Below are 22,081 nucleotides of genomic sequence, written 5' to 3'. Positions count from 1 at the left end.
TCCTCATTTTCACAAGTGAATGTCTCTTTTCTCTCTCACCGGTGCATTGCTCCTGCAGTCATCTTTTCTAATGGAAGTCCGGATGGCCACCCGCTTACATGTCTTGCCGTCCTCTTTACCTGCAGAGATTTTCACACAGACTAACACTCAGGAAGAAATATAGGATCCTCAGAGTAATCATAGATCCTTAACACACCAGATACTTTTAGAGAAGCCTATATACACAAAACTGATGTGAATGCACACAGTAATGATAATATGCTCACTTTCAAATGCACTTTAATCATTACACTACAGAGACTTCACATACACACTGAAATGCCTATTCAGTTTGGCTCTTTGTTGCTGAGCAGTAGGCGCTTGCTTTGATTGACAGCTGGGTGGTGGGTGGGGGTGTGGGACACAGGTCCCCCAGCACAGTTCCACTGAATGGCTACTGACCTAAATTTAACCTTACTTTTAAACCAATCAAAGTTTCAAAGAATTCTGTGTGGGCCTGAAATTCATGAAAAAAACAGAAGTGCTTCTTCTAAACATTTGTGTGTGCATTACTGAAGCTTATATTATTTCACAAGAAGTGCAATTTCTATTTTATCAAGGCCTTTCTGTTACAAATAACCTAAAATGCTTTGCAGGTTATATTGTGTTTTAAGGATCTGACCAAAAGTGGAGAGAGGAAATGAAAAGATAAGACACACAGACACTGAAAAAGACATAAAAAAAAAAACCATTTACACCGTACACATTCAGAATTTGAAAACACAAGGGAATGAGTCACTGAGAGCAAGGATGCCAAAGAAGTCGGAATAGTGCAAGATGGTGGTACCTGTGTCACAGTTTGTACTACCAGTAGGCGTTACAGGATTAACGGTAAATGGTAAAACACCCACTCCAGAACCTGGAAACATCGTTGGCACCGCAGCCGTCCGGTTCAAAGAACGTCAGGAGAACACAAGGTTATGTTTTGTTCAGAAAGCACAGTTTAATGTCACACACAAACACACAGCGGATGGAATTATTGCGGCCGGCATGCACATGGATGTCACATCTTTTTTGGGTCACTCCGGGCAGCCAGCCAAGGAACGCAGTCATTTGATGTACTACAAAGCTCAGCAGGGCTAACAGGAATGCTAACCCCTGCACCATCTCACATCTTCAGCGGTAAAACGCTCACTGTGAACACCTCAACTGGCCAAACAGCAAGAACAACTGCTTAAGCAGGCAAGCGGGCAAGGCTGCAACGCTGAATCCAAAGAGAGAGGAAATCTCACCACTGTATGTTTATTACAAATTTCATCCACATAGCTCAGAAGATACTTTAACTCAAACTTTTTTCCAAACATCAAGATAGTTCAGTTATGTTCACCCTTAAAGTACAGTTTCAGGAGGTTGTGAGTGTAGTGTAGTATATCCCTTTGATTGTATTGGTTAGTTAATTACTTGAGGTTTTCAGCAAGTATTTCTTCAGTTTATGCTGTGGTAGCTCTTAAATACGTCAACAGAAGGTTTTGGGGACACCAGGGAAAGCGAGGGACTGTGAAATGTACTCATAGGCCAACAGGCTTTATGTTCACCGTCTACAAAAGGCCACACCCCCAACCAGTCAGCCAATAAGCCCATCCACTGCCAAGCAACAAGGCGCTCACCCCGCTAATTGACTGCTCAAAGCGACACCAGAAGCCCTGAATAAATTTAAAGACTCACATGTCCTGCAACAGCCATCCACATAGCTCTGAACAATACCGCCATTCTGCAAAGAAGATAGGAAAGAAATACTAAAAGTTTAATATATAAGAAAAAAATATCAAACTGAGCAATTTTAGATAAAAAATGAGGCATCATTAAACTCATACTTAGATATAGATTATAAGTAGCGGTCCTAACCTGAATACATTCTGTATCATTGAAAGGTGGGCAAACCACCCCAGAGGCAAGTATCACCGCTCCCACTGCAGTTTCCATGCAGTCGTAACGTGTGCAGTTCTCCACCCAGGAACTCCCTGCCTGCACACACAATCAGAATTTGCACTGCTAAAGATTTTGCTTTAATTGCATTTGGATGTGGATCTGTTCATTCTTACAGTGAAAAGCTCCGTTGTCCCGTTTTCGTTAGTGAAAGTACAGGAGATATTTTTACAGGAACCACAGCACACCTGAGGGTCTGTAGATGGTACATACACCTGATGCTGAAAAGTTAAAGGAAAGGAGGACCAACAGAAAAAAGAATATAACATGATGAGATGTGGTGCAAATGCCTCAGTTGAGATAACACTTCAGGATTTTACTCACATTTAAATACACTGAATACAGAGACAGTAGTCAAATGAAAATCTTGGTAATCTCCTCTTCAACCAAACTATAAGTTGGAGATAGGGAGGGAAAGGAAAGCCTAACTCAAATATAATATAGCTGTCATATGCAAACTGCTGAAAAGTTTTCACATAACTTTTTTTGCCATCTGTTTTAGGCCACACACATTTGAGATGCTAATTACTTTGGAGCTGACTCTTAGTAAAAGTTCAGTAAATGTAAAGGTTAATTATGGTAGCAATCAACTTCTGGTTTCAGTGAGTTCCCAGCTGAGAGAATAAGGAGCTATTTTCCACAGATAGTCTGTTACTACCACTGTCAAAGCAATACTTACAGGCTTTTCATGTAGTGCTTTTCTCCTTATGAAACTAACACAGGAAATTGTCTGATCAACGATTGATTGGATAAGAGAATATTGACCAATCAAGTGACCAGTCAAACCTGAGATTAAAGCTCCATTGGATACATACTGGTCCACATTTTTGGGAGCAGTTGACAGAGGTGATTTCCATGGCATAATAACCCGAGTCTGGATCTTTATGATGCAGGCACTGGACAGTGTAGCACAGTTCTCCCTCAAAGTACTGAACCAGAGACTGGCCTGGGCCCAGCACTGTCACCCCTTGGAAAAGACACACCTCTGCCTTCTCTGCACACACACAAACATAGAAGAAAAGATTACGCCGCATTCAAAAAGGTAACTATTAAAGCTGCTGAGCATTTTGGAAATAAAGTAGTATTAAACAGAAAGGATTTCTGCAGAGACTCTGTTGTCACACTATTATCAGGTGTCTGTGTGCTTTCAGTCACGTTACACATACGGCATGTACGCTGAGGACAGCTACAGTTGGTGTTGCTGTCTGGAACCTCCATCAGCACCTCCCCCTGAGAGAAAAACAGATTGCTGACTTAACTGAATTTGCTCACTTTTTCCTCTTCCTTGCAGAAAAACCCGATTAGACAGTGACTTCTGATTCAGCTTTTTGCTGACTTACCACCTGACAGATGGGGAAAGAACTGTCCTCACATTGGCATTCTGGACGTGAAAGAAAAAAGTTGAAGAGGAAGGTAGTGTGAGGTTTACGCAAAGGGCATGACAGGCTTAGCAACTTCTGAGTTTACTGCAGTCATCAACACAGCAGTGAATTGACAAGTAATTATTTGGATGAGTGTGCATACGCGGGTGTGCATGTGAATGAATATGTGTGTGTTGTCGACTGTGTACCACAGTGATGCTGGGGGCAGCAATGCCCGGGAATGGCAGTTTGGACAAGAGAGAGACCAGGTGCACAGCTCACAGATGATTCAGGGCACAGATTGACATCACAGACTGCAATAAAAGGAACAAAATATGAATATTACTCGAAAGTCAGACAAAAACATACACACACACACACACAGACATGAGCCTGCTCATGTAGTTTACCACAGTGGTACTGTGGACAGCAGCTGCTGGTGGTGTTCAGATCCACAGCCAGAATTTCTCCGTTTGAGCAAGTTGGAATGGGCTCGATACATGACTCACACACTGCTCAGAGAGAAAACAAACAAGAAAATTCACAGATTTACTGCTGTAATTAAAGGGACCTCAAACCAGGCAGGCCTGTACACAGCAATTTAAACTCACCACACAGGTAAGAGTAGCAGCAGGACTTTTGCCCCCTGACCTCGACTAGAAACTGATCTTCCCTGCACTCTGGGGTAGACACAGGAGGGCACGCCATGGGGTCACACTCTGAGGAAGACCATTTAGTGAATGAAACAGTTTAATCCAAATGTTATATCTGACAGACAGTTTATAAAACGTAATGATGAAAGTTTGTTCTTACCACAGCGGTACTCTGGACAGCAGGAAAGAGCGCTGTAACCGATCACTAGCCTGTTCCCATTATCACAAGGTGGAGCTTCACTGTCACAGATGGTCATGTTGCAGTCTAACAAGTAGTGAAGGATAGCTCATTTAATGGGTATTACTTTATACAGATGAAAATGATTTTTGGTCTCTGAAATTGGTGTAAATTATGGTGGTATACTTTGCGAACTATTTGAGGACACACTTTTATTAAGCTAAACAACTGGTGAAACATCATCAATGTCGTATCTCACTATAATAATATGCAAAATCTCTGTCTATGTGTTTGTTTGTTCCTTTGTCCACAAAGTCCTCGTAAAACATATGAAGTTGAGCAACCAGATTTGGCTCAGAGGTGGATTTTAGGCCTCTGGATTGTTTTTTTAATATCAGATATTATGATGTTGTCATATAAAAATGATAAATTTTTAGTTGTTTATTTATTTTTTTTATTTCTGCACTCCTAACACCTTATTAAACACATCATTGTATTTCCATTTAACAACAATAACAGGTTCAAAAGGAGAATTATGCATGATATAATATGATGCCATCTCGTTGCCTGGCAACCCTCTAGGCTAAATTTACCGGTACCTGTTTTAGCCTTTCATAATACTTTGTAGTATTATGAAAGCATGCTATCCTATAAACAATAATAACTAATTTATATCCACAAAAAGCTTAATTATACGCCTAGCAACCACCTAGCAACTGATAATAATGCCCCATTTTTATCATTTATAAAACATCTCCCACAACTAGTTTTTTTACTTTTCTCAATGTGATTAAGTATATCTGCTAGCCAACAGCACAACCAGACAAAACAATACTGCAGCATGATCATGTACTAGTTAGTTACTAGTAAAAAAAAAAGGTAAAACCTAAAGATGAATCAAAGATAAACAGGGACATTTGCAACTCACCACAGATCTTCTTTGGGCAGCAGGCTCCTTCTTCCAGCACATCCAGCACATACTCTCCCTCTCTCTCACACAGTGGAGTAGGCACGGCGCTGCAGTCTGGTTCCACAGCCACCACAGAGCCATTTTCCATACACTTGTAGAGACAGCAGCTCCGAGCAGAGCCATTCCACACCTCGCCTGGGGCCCGGGGGTTACCCTCATTATCTGTGCACACTGGATACAGCAGAACCAAACAAAAACAATAACAAACTTACGCAGCATCTTAGACATTGCAGTGTTCATCACAAGGGCAAGTAATAACTCACCGCAACGGTCCTCGGTTACACAGTAAGGTGAATCAGCACGGTGCAGGATAGTTCCACTGCGGCACACGCACTCTTCTCTGATGAAGGAACAGGTAGTCTCCTCGTAGTAATCTCTGTTTAGACAAGTGCGGCTGGTGCAAGTGCTCACACATGGCTGATACTCCTTACCAGGGGGACACCGGAGTGCTGCAAGATTACAATGCATGAGAAAATAAAAACCATGAATGAGTTCATCTGAGTGAGTATGCCATTTTTTTATGGTGCGTCTCCTTACGGCAGAAGTTGTGTCGTCTCCAGTTGATGCAGACTTGATGTGTGTAGCAGACCGCCACGTAGGCTGCCAAGAAGTCACACTGGTGATCCTTGTAATGAAGGTCACCTGCCCAGATGATGTCACAGAACTGCTCCGGAGGCACCTGAAAAAAACACAAGCAGGGCATGAAAGGGTGAGTGGGTTTTTAATCAACAAACCACATATCTGTTGACCCAGTGTTTGTGTTTTTGGTTAAACTTATACTCCTTGAATGGTGGTTTTCTGTTTGTATTGTATTTATAGTTCTTAGTTTTGGGTTTCTGTTCTGTTTCTGTGCCTCCTCTGTGTTCTTGGTGAAGGTTTAATTCTGTTCTCCATATGTTGTATGTTTAGTATTAGTTATCTGTCTTTATGTCTTCCCTGTGTCCCATGTCTTGTTACTTTTGTTCCTGTTCTTCATGTTCCCTCTGTTCCAGAGTCTGTCATGTTTCCACGTCTGTGTAGTCCGTATCTTTGGCTCGTGCTTCCTGTTTTACTTTGACGGTCTATCTCCTATGTCAGTGTATTATTCGTTGTTTCTGTTGTGTCATTATGTCACATTAGCTCCTGTTTACAATTCCCTCGTTACTCCTGGTGTATTTAAGCCCTGTGTTTTCCTCTGTTTGTTGTTGCGTCATACTCGTACCCTCACAATGCTGTTTGTGGTCTCTGTGCTCCCGGTTTCCTAGTTTTTTCATTTCCTTGTTTCCATGTTCAGGGTTTTGGTTGGTTTTCATGAGTTTATTTAATGGAGTGTTTTTCCCAGCAATAAAGCTGCCGTTTTAATTTATGTTTCCATGTTCCAGTCCTGCATTTGTGTCTTCCCTTTTGCCTGCCACAGCACACACCTTTGCATATCCTCACATTTGGTATATTTTCATGATGAATACTTGAAATAACAAAGCTTTTTCAAAATTGCCTTAGCTTATGACTTAGCTTAGTTAAATGGACTGGTTCTTACATAGCACTTTTCTACTCCTCATTCAAAGCACAAGAAGTCTTATTCAGCCATTCATACAAGCAGCTTTTTCTAAGTCTAAGTGCTTTCACACTCCAGTGAACGTATCAGGAGCAACTTGAGGTTCACTATCTTGCCAAAAGACACTTTGGGATGCTGACTTGAGCACCCAGGGATCGAACAACCATCTTTCCAATTAGTAGATGACCTGCTCTGCTTCCTGGGCCACTGCAACCCCATTTACTCTCCTGCTACTGTTTTTAATGCAAAAGGCAAATGACAAAGTAACTTAGCACATTCACTACAATCAAGGTTTTGAATCCAAACTGGGTACCTTGCCGTGGCATGTTGTGAAAGCGCTTTGGTAAAGCATAGAGAGACAGGTGGAGCAGTCGCCAGTGGTGCAGTTGTCTCCGACCCTGCGTGTGTGTTCGGTCTCATCGGTGGTGTGGACTCTCCATGCCTGTAGGAAGATCATCATGTCTCCCAACTCTCTCACCACTGTGCCATTGGGCAGTTTCAGGTCATCTTCTGGGTTCCCATCGCAGCAACCTGGCATAGTGGACAGACAGGTTTGTGTGTGTGTGTGTATGTATGTGTGAGTGTGTGTATAGCGAATGAGCAATAAAAATGTCAAGTGACATGGTGTCTGCCTAATTAAACCAAATAGCTCTTAACATCTCAAATTGTCATATCCCATAATGATTCAAGTCAAAGTGATGCTGCAGTTTAGACATTAAACCTTTAAGGGCCTAAAGATGGCACTTAGATAAAAGAGGCTGATGTTGGTGCTGATGTAGTCAAAGCCAGCGGGTATGTGTGTGTATGGGTGCATGTATATGACAGCTCACCACACAGGCCTCGAGTGGGCACAGATGTATTATTAGGAGCAATATACTGTAGCACCATAATGCCCGTGCTATGATACCACTGTATACTGATCCCGCCAGGTGTGTGGATAAGGTACATGCTTCCTGTATCTTCCACATAAAGGGACTGACGTGAGAACGGAAGTCTAGCAGGTCTGTAATTTACTGTAACCTAGAGACCAATATAAAGAATGCAACCATATTATTTATGTAGGCTAAATTGAATATGTCTTGGGATTAAAGCTGGTAAAAATAATCACCTTCCGATCGAGTCGGTTGATTATAATTCTGTAGAAAGAGGTAGTAATGTTCAGCTTCTTAAAACAAAGTCCAGATGTTCCACCTGTAGGGCTCTGCAGGAAACATTAAAGAGTAGTCATAATGAGATAGTAATACAACAGCTTTGATTCAAGTATAACTGCAGGGAATAACACGGAAGAAGCTGTACTCACAGTTCGTCTGATGGAATTCACACTCTGGAAGGAAAAAACGTCAATGTAAGCCATTAACATCTGCTTTTAAGTATATTAGACTTAATTGCATTTACTTTATATAATACCTGACTAGTTGGACATTTCTCCACAGTGCCAATAATAGTCTCTCTGGGCAGGTTAACCAAGATGTAGGAGCCATTGTCATACAAGGCTACATTATTACCATCAAATGTGATCACACGCAGGTCTGACATTACAGTGCAGCGACCTGTGAAAGCCAAATAGATTATCAAGGCAAAAGAAAACTTTCATACCATTTCATACCAAGTTATTTTAGTGCATATAGCTAAACTTACACGGGCACTGCCACTGCGGACAGCAGGGGTCTGTGTTAACCAGGATAGGCATGCCCAGCAGACTGCACTGAGGTTGGGTGGTGTTGTAGCGACAGTGAAGAGAAGAGTTGTGAAGCAGCAGCTCTCCATTAAAACAGATCAGCTCAACACACTCATCAATGCGATAGGAGTATGGGGGCTGTGGATGCAAATATACATGTTCTGTTTTTAAAAGCTGAGCTGGCTTAAACTTCATTATCATCATCAAACACACATATTTAATTTCTACATAATGATTTATCTGTTTTTTCTTTCAGCCAGTGTATCAACCCATTATTGCTTAGAATACAGTATGTGTAAGCGGATTAACTATGGATTATTCTGCATAGCAGGCAGCACTGTGGCACAGTGGTTAGCACTGTTGCTGCACAGCAAGAAGGTCCTGAGTTCAATTCCACCATCAGGCTTTCTGTGTGGAGTTTGCATATTCTCCCCAGGTACTCTGACTTCCTCCCACAGTCCAAACACATGCACTTACCATGTCTTAGGTTAATTGATCAATCAAAATTGCTCATAGGTGAGTGCAAATGGTTGTCTGTCCCTGTGTGTTAGCCCTGCAACAGACTGGCCCTGTGACCCTGAAAAGGGCAGAAGTGAATGGATATTCTGCATAGCAATAATGATGAAAATGAGTTTTCAGTAGTCATTTAAAAGAAATAATGGAGTGAGCCGACCTGACCGACCACAGTTGGGCCCAACAACCTCAAAAGCATGATCGCCTCCGGTTTTAAAATCAGAGCGAGGGACAGTTAGGAGACTCTGGTTAGAGGATCAGAGAGGCCGGCAGCTCTGATAAGGTTTCAGAAGCTCTGCTATATAAGCAGGGACTTGTCCATGTAAAGCTTTATACGCTAGTAATAGAATTTTAAAGCTGATTCTGAGTTTCACTGGAAGTCAGTGAAAGGCCACAAGAATAGGTGTGATATGTGACCGGTGCACAGGTAATGCAGAAATGTTGCCTTTATGGTACGAGGACCGATCAAGCCTTTCTGAAATGAAAGGCTCATTGTGAGTCAGAAAGCATTTCTTAATTTTTAATAATAGGTATAATTTGTTTTGACACATAACGGTATGAACAGTAGCACCAGCATCAATTTAAAAAAAAAAAAACACGACTGAATTTCACTGGTTTTAGAGTGCTAGTATTGTGGATGCTTACTGTGACACTTATTTTACTACAAGATTACAACAGAACTATTAAAGATGTCAACAGCAACCTGGACTCTTCAGAGCATTTTGCTTATATCTTAAAGCCTATTCATACTAAATAATCATGTAAGGAATCTATGATGATTTAAGTAATCATTTAAATTGCTACCATGATTTCTAAAGTTTAACACGGATGGGTATTTTCATGCACGTTTATATTTGTGCATATATAATAAACTAAAACAAAAGACTTACTGTACAGGGAATAGTGGGCAAAAGGAAAGGGTGAGTGGTTGATGTTTCCTCTGTTACAGGAATGGTTGCAGGACTTGTGACTATCTCTGTAGTTACAGGCTCAGTGGTGGGCTCGATGGTTGTAGGAGGGGGTGCTGTAGTTGTTGGAGTGTCTGTTGGAGTGGTGGCCTCTGTGGCGACAGTCGTATCTGCTGGAGGAGGTTGAGGAGTGGTTGTGGATTCGGTAGTGGTTTCAGGTTCAGAAGTAGCTGAGGTGGAGGTAGTTGTAACAACTGTGGTGGGTGGTAAGGTGGGGGATGTTGGAAGAGGCGGGGATGTGGATGGTGTGGTAATGGTGGTGGAGGTAGGAATTGAGGGTGAGGTATGGGAGGGACGAGAAGTAGTGGAGGGGGCTGTAGTGGCTTCAGTGGGTACAGTGGAAGGCGTTGCAGAGGTAACTGTTGTAGTCACCGTAGTAGTTTGCGTTTGAGTGGGGGTTGTTTCAGTTGTCCTGAGAGTGGTGCTTTCTGTCGGGGTTGTGGGAGTGAGAGTAGTTGAAACAATAGTGGTGGGAGTAGCAGATGGAGACGTGGATAAAGTTGGGGTGAGCAGAGTGGTGACACGCTCAGTGGCTAATGTTGTGCTGGGAGTAGTAGCAGGAGTGGTGGTGGTAGAAGTGGCAGTGGTTGTTGTGGACCTGATAGTAGTGGAGGTGGTAGTGGTGGCTCTAGTAGTGGTGGTGGTTGTAGTGGTTGTTGTCGGCCTTGTGGTGGTAGTGGTGGTGGTGGTAGTAGAAGTTGTTGTTGTAGTCGTAGGTATTGGCAGTGGTGCTGTAGTAGTCCTGTTAGACCGCGTCACATATGCAAACGGGGTTGGAGTTGGGGGAAGAGACACACCTGGAGAAGACGTTTATTATAACAGGCAAATATTTTCAATTGAAAATGATTAAAACCATCGTCATATACAGAGCAAACCAAGAAAAAATATAAACTTGGCAAAAAAGCAAGGACATTTATGTCTGATTGATTATTTCTTTGTCATAATCCTGCTTCTTGGCAATAAACCTTACACTGTTGAATTGCTTGTTTATTTCCACTTAAATGGTGCCACAAAATGCATTTTTGAGTTGAGTAGCAGTGTTGAGTATGTGGGTTAAAAAACTTTGGTGTGGTTTATTTGATTGGGTGTTTGAAGTGTGAAGTAATAAGACATATTGGCAATTTAATCATTTTTTCAGTAGCATGTGGAAGAACCATATACAGCCAAGTAATGCTGCAGCTTGGTTGTTGTCTTATGGCATGGGACCAATCCAGATCAGTCAAACATTACATGCTTGCAGTAGACACCAACTGACAGCTGTAGTACGGTCCATGCTGCTGCTCAACTCAAAAATGTATTTTCCTTACAATTAAGAGAAATAAAGAGGCTTTCCAAAATATACGATTTTTTATAAGTGTTGTTACAGCTAAGCAATAACTTACCAAACATAAATCTCCTTGCTTTTTGTACTAAGTTTATTTTGGTATATGAGAAAACCATATCTTTTTTCTTTTTTTTTCTTTTTTTTTTACAGCAACTTAGAATAAAAATGGCTGTACTCACAGTCCTCTGTGTAGACACATCTTCTAGTGACTTCATCAAGGACCATGTTCTTTGGACATCGCGGAAAGCAACCTTCTACACTGTAACATACACAAACTACTTCAATACTTTATGCAATACACATTATGCTGATTTTATTATTGCTTTTTAATTAGCCAAGCCTCTTACGGAGGAAGAAACTGGCAGCGTGTAGCATCTGGGTCACTGCACGTGGGGACACAAGAACTTGCACAGGACTGGTAGCGCCACTCACACATCATACGGTAAGGTATTACAAAAGTGCTCTCTGCAAGAAGAGAGGAAACATACCTTATTAGTTAGAATTTGTATGTCCAGCATGCATCTACAAAAGGTATACAGTGGCTCCAAAAAATTATTTGGACAAGTAAAAAGAACTAAATTCATATAGAAAATATGGATTTACATCACATTACGGGCTCAGGCAAGTTCAGGTACAGCTTGATTTTTAGCTTATGAATGGTTTCTATTCATAAGATAATATTTAAGCTGAGTTGTCCTTGCTGCTTTTTATCACCTGTTTCTGATTTGATTTTGCACAGAGCCATGCAGACCAATCTGCGGCTGGTGTTCCTGTGTCTGCTTGTCTTCTCACTTAAGTTTAACAATATATATTCAAAGTGTTCCTGTGTGCAAGCAAATGATGCTTGAATTTTACTTCACATTTTAATTGATGTCCAACCAACAAGTTTCAAGGTGATTTTGAAATGTAACAAATTTATTAAGTCAGTTACTCATCAGTTCAAACATATGCCTCTAGCAATGCAACCAATGGTGGAGTTTAGCTCATCACATTAGGAATAGGTCCACTAAGTTTAACAATCAGAACCTGTCCAGCGTGCCATTTAGAGCACTGTGTTCATGCTTTCTCCCTCCTTGTGATTTATTTCTTTCTTTTAATAGAAACCTTCCTGTTAAATTGTCCTAAATGCATTTTATGGTTTAAATACTCGTTTATCTAACATTTTATAAAAAAAGAACTGGGTCATCCTGATATGTTTTTGGGGCCACTGTATATATGCGTGTGTTTCTGACCCTCCAGTGTGAAGCTGCTGCTGGCTTTGAAGCCCTGTGAGGTGTCGTATCTCTGGGCTCGTGCAGCAGTGCGTGTGAGTGTCAAAAAAACTCCGGGCTGGGCCACAAGCTCAAATGAGGTGTGACCTGGGAGAAACAGCCCCTGGTGCTGGATAAAGGTTGCTCTACGATTGAACTCCACCCCTCGACTCCACTGCTCCAACTGCAGACGGCTGCGCCCTGACACAACAAGGAAGTAGTTGGGTCTCTCTGCAGACTCCAGCGACACCATGGGAACACCTACAAATAGTCGTAATCATAATCAACGTAATTTATGCAGAAAATAAACACATATCAATGTATAATAATAATAATAATGATGCAGATGCTCACGTGATGTTCTGTCCTTCTGCAATCCTGCTGTGATCATGAAGTTGAACAGTAGACCTGGGGCAGGCAACTGCCCTGGTCTTTCTCTTACCAGGGGAAAAACAGAGCTGCTGGTACGATTCACTCCAAACATGGTGTCTTTATACACTGCACTCACCAAGGAAAATGGGCCATCGCCTAGCTCTGTGATGTGAGAGAGCGAAAGAGGAAATGAATGATAAGATGGCAGGGAATAAGAGTAAGGTTTACAAATCTGGTAGAAGATTCTCAGTTAAACATACCTTGATTGTAGTACTCGCAATCATAGGCTGAAAGACAGTCCAGAAGAGTAAAATGTAAGATATAACAGAAGAATTATTTAATCTTATGAAAAATGGCAAAATATTGACTGATGCAAAGAGTGACTACAGAAAATGGGTCAAAGAGGTAAGCAAAGGTCACGTCCCTGACCCACACAGCAGAAGCCTGTATTGTATTTGTCTGTCTGTGTATGTATGTACTCACGACAGACAGAAGGTGATCTCCAGTGAATTGTGACCCCCTGCTGACAGCATTTGTATGCGTATGCAGCGATGGACGTGCAGAGACACTCACAGTCTCCCCCACGGTTACAATTGCAAGTGTCTGTTAGGCAGTTCCTGTAGAACCAGGCCACATCAACCTGAAAGGGTACACACAGAAAGATATCCACACAAACAATCATGAAATGAACGAGGCCAAATCTCGCTGGGAGAAACTGAGGGAGGTCTTATTTTTCGGAGTGGGGGGGAGTTGTTTTAAATAATTCAGACAGGAAAGACCGATGATATCGGGACAAAGAAATGTGGGTCAACCTCTGGTGCAGAAGGTATCAGATGAACTCTATGACAAACTATGCATCAGCAATGAGTTGGTGTGGCCAAAGGGAAGGTTAACTCTGTCTTTGACACTGGCTACTATGATGTACATAAACAGGAGCAAATAATACTTTTCTGTATTACTATAATTTTAGAAGATATAACAAGTAGAGACGTGTGCTGCAACCAGGTTGGAGCCACAAGGTTACAATTAATATTCAGATGTTATCATTTTACTAGAATGTTATTATGAAACACATTTAATAAGCCCTTTCTGTGCCCCTGATGCATATTATTATTTCTCTTCTTGTAAAATTTTATTTTCAACAACACTAACAACAATAAATATATCACTTTTACCCCTGTGCTTGTCAGAGGCTAATAACAAACAGGTACATGTTTAACGGGACATGTGAATCCTATTTTGTCCTATAATTTGTAAACATCTGTCACATTATCAGTGTAGACAGAGACAGATTTTAAGGTTGTGAATGGTTATTGTTATATTCTGGAACTGATAAGGTATTGATACCACTGATTGGTATCAATCAAACCTCCAGGAACTGCCTGCATTCTCTAATCACATGATGCCGGGCATGCTTTTGCACCGGAGGAACCCAGGACCCACTGCACCAGCGTAACGTCAGACGATATCAAGGATTTCACCTTGATATCTTATGGCAGTCAGGATGCCATTGCTTAGCCTGTAGAGGTCTGTGTGTCTCTCCATGGCTATGTCTCCCCAGACCATCACTAAACCCACCACCAAACTGGTCATGCTGAATGAAGTTACAGTGACCATAACGTTCTGCACGGCTTCTCCAGACTGTTTCACATCTGTCACATGTGCTTAGGGTGAACCTGCTCACATCTGTGAAAAGCACGGGGTGCCACTGGTAGACCTGATAATTCTGGTATTCTATGGCAAATCCAAATCAGGCTCCACAGTGCCAGGCAGTGAGCACATGGCCAACTAGACAACGTAAGGCTGTTAGGCCTAAAAGTGTTCCTTTTTTCGGAATAGAAGTGGTCTCCCCAGTGTTTGTGTTATACATTCCTGTCTTATATCATGTTTATGCTTTGGTCGCTTTTGTCTCCGTGTCTCCTATTATCTCCTATATTGTTTAGTGTTGGTAAGAGCATCTGATTTCCTGTTTTACATTGAACGTTTTTGTTTCCTCTGTGTCTTATCCGCCTTTCCTTGATTGTTTTCATCCATTGTTAATTATGTTCACCTGTGTCCCTCTAACCCATGTTGATTAGATGTCTTTACTCTTAAGGATTCTTATTGTTTGGTTTCTACTTGCATCAGCCAATAAAATGCTCATTTTCATATAATTAGTGGTTTCATGTGTCTACATTTGGGTACTGCACACTACATCAACAGACCAGCTGTGACAGCCTTACTATTAAAGACTGAATGCCAGCTCAACACTAACATGCGTTAAATCTCGGTCATTGGGCCTGGATCTAGCTGTACAGAAATATTTCCAAAGTTAGCTCAGTACTGCCTTGGGATATTAATGTTTTTATTTATCCTTGCCTTAATTACTGCAAATCTAGATTTGTATCTTAAAGCATTTACTGAAAATCAATTGGTTCAGAATGAGGCAGTGAGGCACATATATGATACTAAATAAGAAGAACACATTACCCTATTCTTGCTGAATTGCACAGACTGACATGCTTTATATGAATATATGTGTGTGTGTGTGTGTATGTGATAGTCCCCGTAGGGAAATTGCTCCTCTGCATTTAACCCATTCACCTAGGGAAGCAGTGGGCAGCCACCTGTGCAGCGCCCGGGGAGCAGTGTGTAGGGATGGTACCTTGCTCAGGGGTACCTCAGGGTAGCCGTTCAGTAGAGTTGAACCCATAACCTTCCAATCATGAGGCAGCTACTCTACCTATTGAGCTATCCCTGCCCAAATATGCTTCATAATTTAGTTCAGTTCTGCTTTTAACATTAAAAGCATGCCATGGCATAGCAGCGTCTTGTATATCTGAACTCATCACCCTGTATTCTCCACTACGACCACTCATATCTTCTGACCGACTGTACTTAATTATCCCACCATCGAAACTGAGAACAAAGAGGAACTGTGCTTCTGACATTTTAAATCCTGCTCTGTGGAATTGCCTCCCGCTTATTATCAGGTCTGCTGTGTCTGTACCATATTTAAAAATGTATTGATTTACATTTTTATAGTCTTCTGTCTGCAAGCATGATTCTTTTTCTGTTGAGAATTCATTGTAATCTATATTTTTTGCTTTTGATCAATTAGTACATTAAAACTGCTGTTTCCTCAAATAAATCTGTTTTAGTGCAAAAGAATACAAACATACTTTAAATAAGTGCTAAAAAAAAGTAGCAGGAATTCAGAAATATCTCAAAGGAATATACTACTAAATGATGTTCCTCTAAAGGTTGCATCAAGGGAACGTATTTGTCTTCACTGGACAACTATGGCAAACAGAACATGACAAGAACGTGAATCAGATCAGATCAATGAGGGCACATTAGGTTTAATAAGAAAATGAATTTATTGCAAAGAATATAAGACAGAGAGAAATTTGTTTGAACACAGAAATGTTCAAAGATTGGCTTTTGCTTTATTATGATAATCTCTACTGATCCTCTTAGTTAATTCTAAATGTATGTATTTTCTGAAATGTAGTTTAAGCAATGAAGTGAAATGGACTCTCCACTGGTTGATAGTGATGGCTAAAAAACTGTACATAAAAACATGGCTCCATCTACTGGTCATAAATTGAAATCTAACACTATAATAAACACTAGGTGTGCCCTATTTGAATTTGAGTGGCAAGCTTGTGAATCTCTTTAAAGAGTGTGTTTACTAGGATTAGTTAAGAGTTGTTCCTAAAACCCCTTATTAATCCCTATAGCTCCCTTTTTTAAATGATATAACCTTTTCATAGCTGCAGTCTCTCTGTACACAGGTTTCTGTGTTTGTGTGTGTTTATATGTGTCACTTGAATGGCACTTACAACATTGTGACAAGGTGCAAAGACATCGCTGTAGAGGAGAGCACACTCTCTTTTGGCGTACGGCTGTCTCCCTAAGTCCCCTTCACATGGTCGCTCAAGTATATAGTCGCTTTCACACTAAAATACAGAAAACACACACACACACGGAAAGCGATCAAGTGTCTGATTACTCTTAAATATCACGGTGTACTCAAGGGAGACGGGCACAGGGAGCAGGGAGGTAGAGAGGTAGTGAGTTCGAGGGTGATGGACAAAGACAGAAAGAGAAAAGAGGGCAAAAGAAGAATCAATGAAGGGGAGTAGAGGAAATGAGCTGACTCATACCTGTCCCAGGGCCCAGCTATCGCCGAATGTCTGTGCATTACTGACTTCCATGTGGCTGGAGGTGGTCATATCATTCGCTGTCACACTGTCAAAATTTCCACATAACCCACTGAGAAGACCCTGGAGCGAAAAAGCAGACAACTTGTCATATTTTTAGATTTTTCTTATAACAACGCTTCGAATTTCAGATGTGCTACTAGTACACGCCTTCCACTGAGGTCCAGCTCTGATGTGCACAGTCGTCTTGCGGTCCCAAAGGATGGTCAGGTCCTGATTTGAGAAGTGGATGACAATGTAGTAGCCGGCTTTCCAGAGCTCAAACTCTGACCCTCGACCAACAACAGTGGAAGGGCTCTAACACAAAATAAAACAGGTAGCGTGACATCAGCAGGATTCACTGGATTTCACTGAAATATTTCAGTTTGTTACTGTGTTTGTATTATCCATACAGGGTTGCCAGAATTGTCAGTGAAGTAGATCTTGGTAAGTCCCACGTGAATGACCAGGATTTTCATGCACACAATGCCGCTCTCATAGCAGTCTTTGTTTTGGGCAACAATGGATACCTCGGTCTCTCCTGCACTCTGATGAGAGGAGAAGGCAAAATATTACTACTGTAAGGGAAGTTGTGTTTTTTTAGCAAACACAACAAAATACTTTTGTTTTTTTGTCTGTTCAAAAATTTCCTCACTAAAGCCACAGCAGTCAGAAAGCAAATATCTAAACACCACGTGCTAGACTCGTGCTAGATATGGAATCTCATTCTACCTGTTCAGGAAACATCATCATCCTGGACACATGAGAAGTGACAAAAAGAGGAAACAACTGTAGACTATTAAAGTACAGTTTTGACCAGCTTCCCCATTCTTTTCAGGTCTGCATGGTGGCAGGCGGCCTGCGGGCTCTGAATGTCTGTTCTGCTAATTCTAATTCTATATCCCTGGGAGCGTAGGAGCACTGGGGTTTGAAGTGAACACTGGTCTCTTTGTGTCACTACAGCTTTGCGCAGCGTCTGCTAGCATTACAGTGGTCCCAACCCACCGACACAAACACACACATACATGCCTTAATCGGCTCTAATTAAAACCCAAACTTCAAGATTAGAAACCAACTTGGATCTTCTTTCCCAGATCCATATCAGTGTTGGCTAAGAATTGTTAAGGATGCTCCTCCTTTGCCCTTAAACACAATCAATCACACAAACTTCTCTGGCACAGGTTAGCACAGTCTCTATCAGACAATCCCCACTGGCATTCCAGTGCCAAAAATGAATCCATAAATTTGTCACTGGAAGCAAATTATATAATTTTACACCTTTATTAGTTTTTTTTGTACTAACTAGAAAGTTGTTATATAAATCCACATAGCCAGCCTACTCACTTTGAGCAAGTAGACCTGACAGTCAGAGTGGTAGTCGTACTCGAGGCCATCAAAGGTGTGGTAGTGCCTGTCGCTGTAAACAGTACACACAGCTGGACACGGAGAGTAGCTGCAGTTAAAATAGCCACGGTGACACACGCTAAAGGGATAGACAGGTGGGTGCATAAGAGAAGAGCAAAAACAAAGCAGAGGTGGGACAAAAGACAAACTTTCTTTTGTAACTGCTTTGAGAATCAGTTGTTTGGAGATGATTGACAACCTTATAAGGAACCTCATTATTACTTTGTAAATAATACAGAGGCAGGAAAGGTGTTTACCATTTGTAGCATGGTGTTTCCACAGTTTCTCCAGGCAGGTACTCAAGTCCAAGCCAGGAACAAGGGCAGTTTTCTGGATAATAACATTCCCCCTGGTGCAGCACCAGCCTTCATTGGTAAAACAAAAGTAGGTGGTACAAAGCATGCGAACACTTAAACACTCAAACCCCATATCTGTGTTTGTCTCTGTGTTGCAATTAACACTTTAGCTTTTAGGCCTGGAGATCAAATCTCTTTTTGGAAAAAACGGTGGAGAAAATACATAAACACAAGATTCAACTGTTCAAACACAAACTCAAAACAATCAGTCATCTCCCCACTAATTAAAACAGTCACAATAATTAGAAATATAAACTCTAACAGGAATTAGTGTTCCTAAATTTAAGCTGTATTAGAGGGTTTTTTTCCCCAGTATTATGGTGACAGTACTGAAAACCAGTCAGTACTGTCAGTACCTGGACATGAGCTTTCAGAGTACTTTGTGCTCTGGTTGCTGAATATCGGCAAAAATCTTGCAAGTGAAAATAAGACACATATATGCTGATGCCTGCAAGATGCTTCTTTTCACACAGTCCACAGTGGTGAGTGCAACCCATGCCAATGGCAAATGGTCCTGGGGTAGGTGAAAGGTGTTTTAACTACGTTAAGGTACCACTTTTTGTGTTTCAATGTAACTATCCTAACACGGGTAAAGCAGGGATTACAATTAGTATTAAAATTAACAAAAAAAAAAGTGACTGACTAACAGGTAGGAGGCCACTAAAAACAAATGAACAAATATCTATACATTCTCATGTTATTTTGAAAATAGTCACTAAGTCTTTGTATTACCCAGAAGGGCAGACACAGCCAGGTATGCATGGTGTACTGGGTGGGCATGTCAGGTTCAACATCAGGTTGCGGCAGGTTGGTGCACAGGCCACTCCTCCCCTCTGCTCAGTGCAGCTGTGGTACACTTTCCCCTCTGGACACTCCCCGACTTCTATACTATCTGGCTCTATGGTGTTGATGACACACACACACACACACACACACACACACACACACACACACACACACACACACACACACACACACACACACACAAGAAAATCGATGCCCTAGTTGCCATAAACACCAATTGCAACATCAAGTCATGGGAAACAAGCTACAGCTACAGACATAAGGCTCTTGATTTCAGCAAGAGGGACATAGCCTGAAATGCCACTTTGTTACTGGAACGGACGAAAGCAGGAACTGAAGGGAGGAGGGGGGAGTGCAGAGAGGTTACCTTTTTCCTCTGGCACACACTCCATCTTCCCATTTCTGCACAGGCTGATGGTGGAGACAGGAAGGGAGAGAAAAAGGGGCGAGTGTTTGGGAAAGAGAATAATGTTATCAAACACAAGGTCAGTTTAAGTGCTCTACATCTCATTTGACAATCACTCAAGCTTAAACTGCTTCCTCAAATGGATCAGGGTGTGTGCAAGTATGTTGCACTGTGTGCAGTTTGAAAAGCAAGAAGAGTGGGTTTTCAATTTTCAGTGCAGCTTATGGTCAGCTGTGACTCACCAGGGCCCAGAGGCACTGAAGGTCACCTCTCCTGGTTGTGACACCCCACCCATGGAATAACAGTGACACTGCGACCTGAGGAGAAAGTCATGAGAATATTTTGATTACATTTATTAATGATGATGCTTTTTGTGTTTAAGTGCTGTGTGTGCCATTGTATGTCCTTTCTGGCCAAATGGCAACTGATACCCATTAGTAAGTAAGGATGATGTATGAGGTGCTTAAGGCTTACAGCTGCACACAGCGCTGGCGCACATCATCATAAAAACTGCCGTCTGGACAGCCGCATCCCTCGGCACAATCATCAGGGGTACACGTCTCATTGCTGGACAATGCCCGACAGGACCGGCCACAAGACGACACACACGAGTGGTACAGCATTCCACCAAGACACACCACTCCTGTATATCACACACAGAGAATAGTACAAATTTGTTTTTCTGGGGTAAATTACAGTCTTCTGCAATCCCTTTACAATGCCTACATTTTGGGGCAGTGTACACTTGAATCTCATATCGATAAGAAGAAAAATCACAAAGGCACAAATTAATGTCTAAAAAAAATCCAGTCTATGGAAACTTACCACACTCAGAGACTTGTGATCTGAAATTAATGTTGACTCCATGTTTGGAGCAAAGGTAAGCGTAATGAGCCAGTGCAGTGCACAAACAGCTGCTCCCACAGCGGCAGGCCTGATAGCGGCACTGCTGCTGATAGATGTTTGGACTGATGTAGCCATGGCACGGAGCAAACACAGTGCCCAAAAGCACCTCACACTGGGATGCGTAGAATACTACAAGACACATAAGCCCACACAAAACTTAACACATCCTCATATTTCCTTTGACAAGATAGATTGCCTGCAGCTAAAACTTGAACAATTCATAATTCAAACAAGTAATGTTAGAATGCATAGTACAATTTGGGATTCAAACCCCTAAAGTTTTGCCTTAATCCTTTTCTTTCTTCATATTTTTTCATTAAGGCTAAAATGAAAGAATAATAACCAAATCCACAGTAATTGAAACTATTACCGTTGTGCTGATTCATCTCACATGGGTCTGTAATAGGTAGATTAACTGGAGCAACACAGGCAGATGACACCTTCCAAGCACTGGCATGAAGCTGCGGAGTGCCCTCTATCATACCTGCTGGAGACCTACACCCCACAAAAATATTCTCAGCGAAAGTCACATTTTCAACACTGACGTATGAGTGGGAAGTACATGCTCACAGGAAATCATCTCGTAGATTTCCATTGTAGGTTCCACAGAGTCCCAGCGTCTGTCCGCGCCACTGGCTGTCAAGCTGCACATAGACCCTTCCGCCTCGACCGTCATAATGCAGCCTGAAACCAATCCCAGTCTTCAGCTGTGTGAACACAGAGGTCAGCTTCCGCACCTCGACTGCATCTGTATGTCAGGAAGAAGTTTTAAAATCGAATCAATTGTTTGTTTTTTTTAACTATTTCTAGCAATGTGTTTACATGTACCATTTGATATAGTGTGTGTGTGTGTGTGTGTGTGTGTGTGCATCGTGTGATTCCTACCATCGACATATGGCAGGGCAGGCGCTGGGTTTACACCAATTATCACCTCCCCCTCTCTTGTCAAAGTGATTTGGCGACTTACATCTTCATCCAGCACTACTGTCACTGACTGAATACACACCTGCTGCTGTTGACACACATTTATGCGGAAGGGGCAGTTATATCTGGATTAAAGGAACACTGCAGGCTTGTTAGGTGTGTGCAAAAGTAGTTGTGTGTGCTACCTCTGCACAAGTAGTATATTGTAGTGTGATGGTGAATCTGCTGCTGCTGCGGCTCTTTGCCAAGACATACTGACACGCCCCTGGCTGGAGAAACATCCTTCCGTCAAACGTTGTCACAAACACGTCGCCAACCACTGAACATTCAA

General features: G+C 41.8%; 1 protein-coding gene across 4 annotated transcripts in view; it reads right to left on the bottom strand.

Moving 5' to 3' along the window:
* otogl (otogelin-like) overlaps positions 1-22,081 on the bottom strand; it is a 29,231-nt gene that overhangs the window by 1,649 nt on the left and 5,501 nt on the right. For 2 of the 4 annotated variants that reach the window (XM_085165145.1, XM_085165147.1), the window contains 42 exons: positions 21,936-22,081; positions 21,712-21,838; positions 21,397-21,574; positions 21,197-21,321; positions 20,746-20,955; positions 20,395-20,563; positions 20,163-20,237; positions 19,882-19,925; positions 19,443-19,608; positions 18,612-18,719; positions 18,295-18,433; positions 17,364-17,498; positions 17,122-17,268; positions 16,915-17,034; positions 16,591-16,707; positions 13,250-13,406; positions 13,027-13,053; positions 12,749-12,928; positions 12,377-12,655; positions 11,492-11,609; positions 11,324-11,403; positions 9,743-10,617; positions 8,300-8,477; positions 8,069-8,211; positions 7,962-7,985; positions 7,770-7,862; positions 7,492-7,681; positions 6,975-7,192; positions 5,665-5,806; positions 5,391-5,576; positions 5,086-5,298; positions 4,140-4,244; positions 3,938-4,045; positions 3,737-3,838; positions 3,536-3,640; positions 3,306-3,346; positions 3,132-3,195; positions 2,781-2,959; positions 2,082-2,186; positions 1,885-2,004; positions 1,705-1,750; positions 40-119 (listed from right to left, as the gene is read on the bottom strand). In XM_085165145.1, coding sequence (XP_085021271.1) covers positions 40-119; positions 1,705-1,750; positions 1,885-2,004; positions 2,082-2,186; positions 2,781-2,959; positions 3,132-3,195; positions 3,306-3,346; positions 3,536-3,640; positions 3,737-3,838; positions 3,938-4,045; positions 4,140-4,244; positions 5,086-5,298; positions 5,391-5,576; positions 5,665-5,806; positions 6,975-7,192; positions 7,492-7,681; positions 7,770-7,862; positions 7,962-7,985; positions 8,069-8,211; positions 8,300-8,477; positions 9,743-10,617; positions 11,324-11,403; positions 11,492-11,609; positions 12,377-12,655; positions 12,749-12,928; positions 13,027-13,053; positions 13,250-13,406; positions 16,591-16,707; positions 16,915-17,034; positions 17,122-17,268; positions 17,364-17,498; positions 18,295-18,433; positions 18,612-18,719; positions 19,443-19,608; positions 19,882-19,925; positions 20,163-20,237; positions 20,395-20,563; positions 20,746-20,955; positions 21,197-21,321; positions 21,397-21,574; positions 21,712-21,838; positions 21,936-22,081 — 6,164 coding nt within the window. Of the gene's footprint in view, positions 1-39; positions 120-826; positions 899-1,704; positions 1,751-1,884; positions 2,005-2,081; positions 2,187-2,780; positions 2,960-3,131; positions 3,196-3,305; positions 3,347-3,535; positions 3,641-3,736; positions 3,839-3,937; positions 4,046-4,139; positions 4,245-5,085; positions 5,299-5,390; positions 5,577-5,664; positions 5,807-6,974; positions 7,193-7,491; positions 7,682-7,769; positions 7,863-7,961; positions 7,986-8,068; positions 8,212-8,299; positions 8,478-9,742; positions 10,618-11,323; positions 11,404-11,491; positions 11,610-12,376; positions 12,656-12,748; positions 12,929-13,026; positions 13,054-13,249; positions 13,407-16,590; positions 16,708-16,914; positions 17,035-17,121; positions 17,269-17,363; positions 17,499-18,294; positions 18,434-18,611; positions 18,720-19,442; positions 19,609-19,881; positions 19,926-20,162; positions 20,238-20,394; positions 20,564-20,745; positions 20,956-21,196; positions 21,322-21,396; positions 21,575-21,711; positions 21,839-21,935 lie in introns of all 4 variants that reach the window. The other 2 variants (XM_085165148.1, XM_085165146.1) reach the window with 2 other exon arrangements.

The sequence above is a fragment of the Neolamprologus multifasciatus genome, chromosome 7 (genome assembly GCF_963576455.1).
Source record: "Neolamprologus multifasciatus chromosome 7, fNeoMul1.2, whole genome shotgun sequence".
In the NCBI taxonomy this organism is placed as follows: Eukaryota; Metazoa; Chordata; class Actinopteri; order Cichliformes; family Cichlidae; genus Neolamprologus; species Neolamprologus multifasciatus.
Note: the sequence above shows the minus strand (reverse complement) of the source record. Positions and strands in the feature narration are given on the sequence as shown.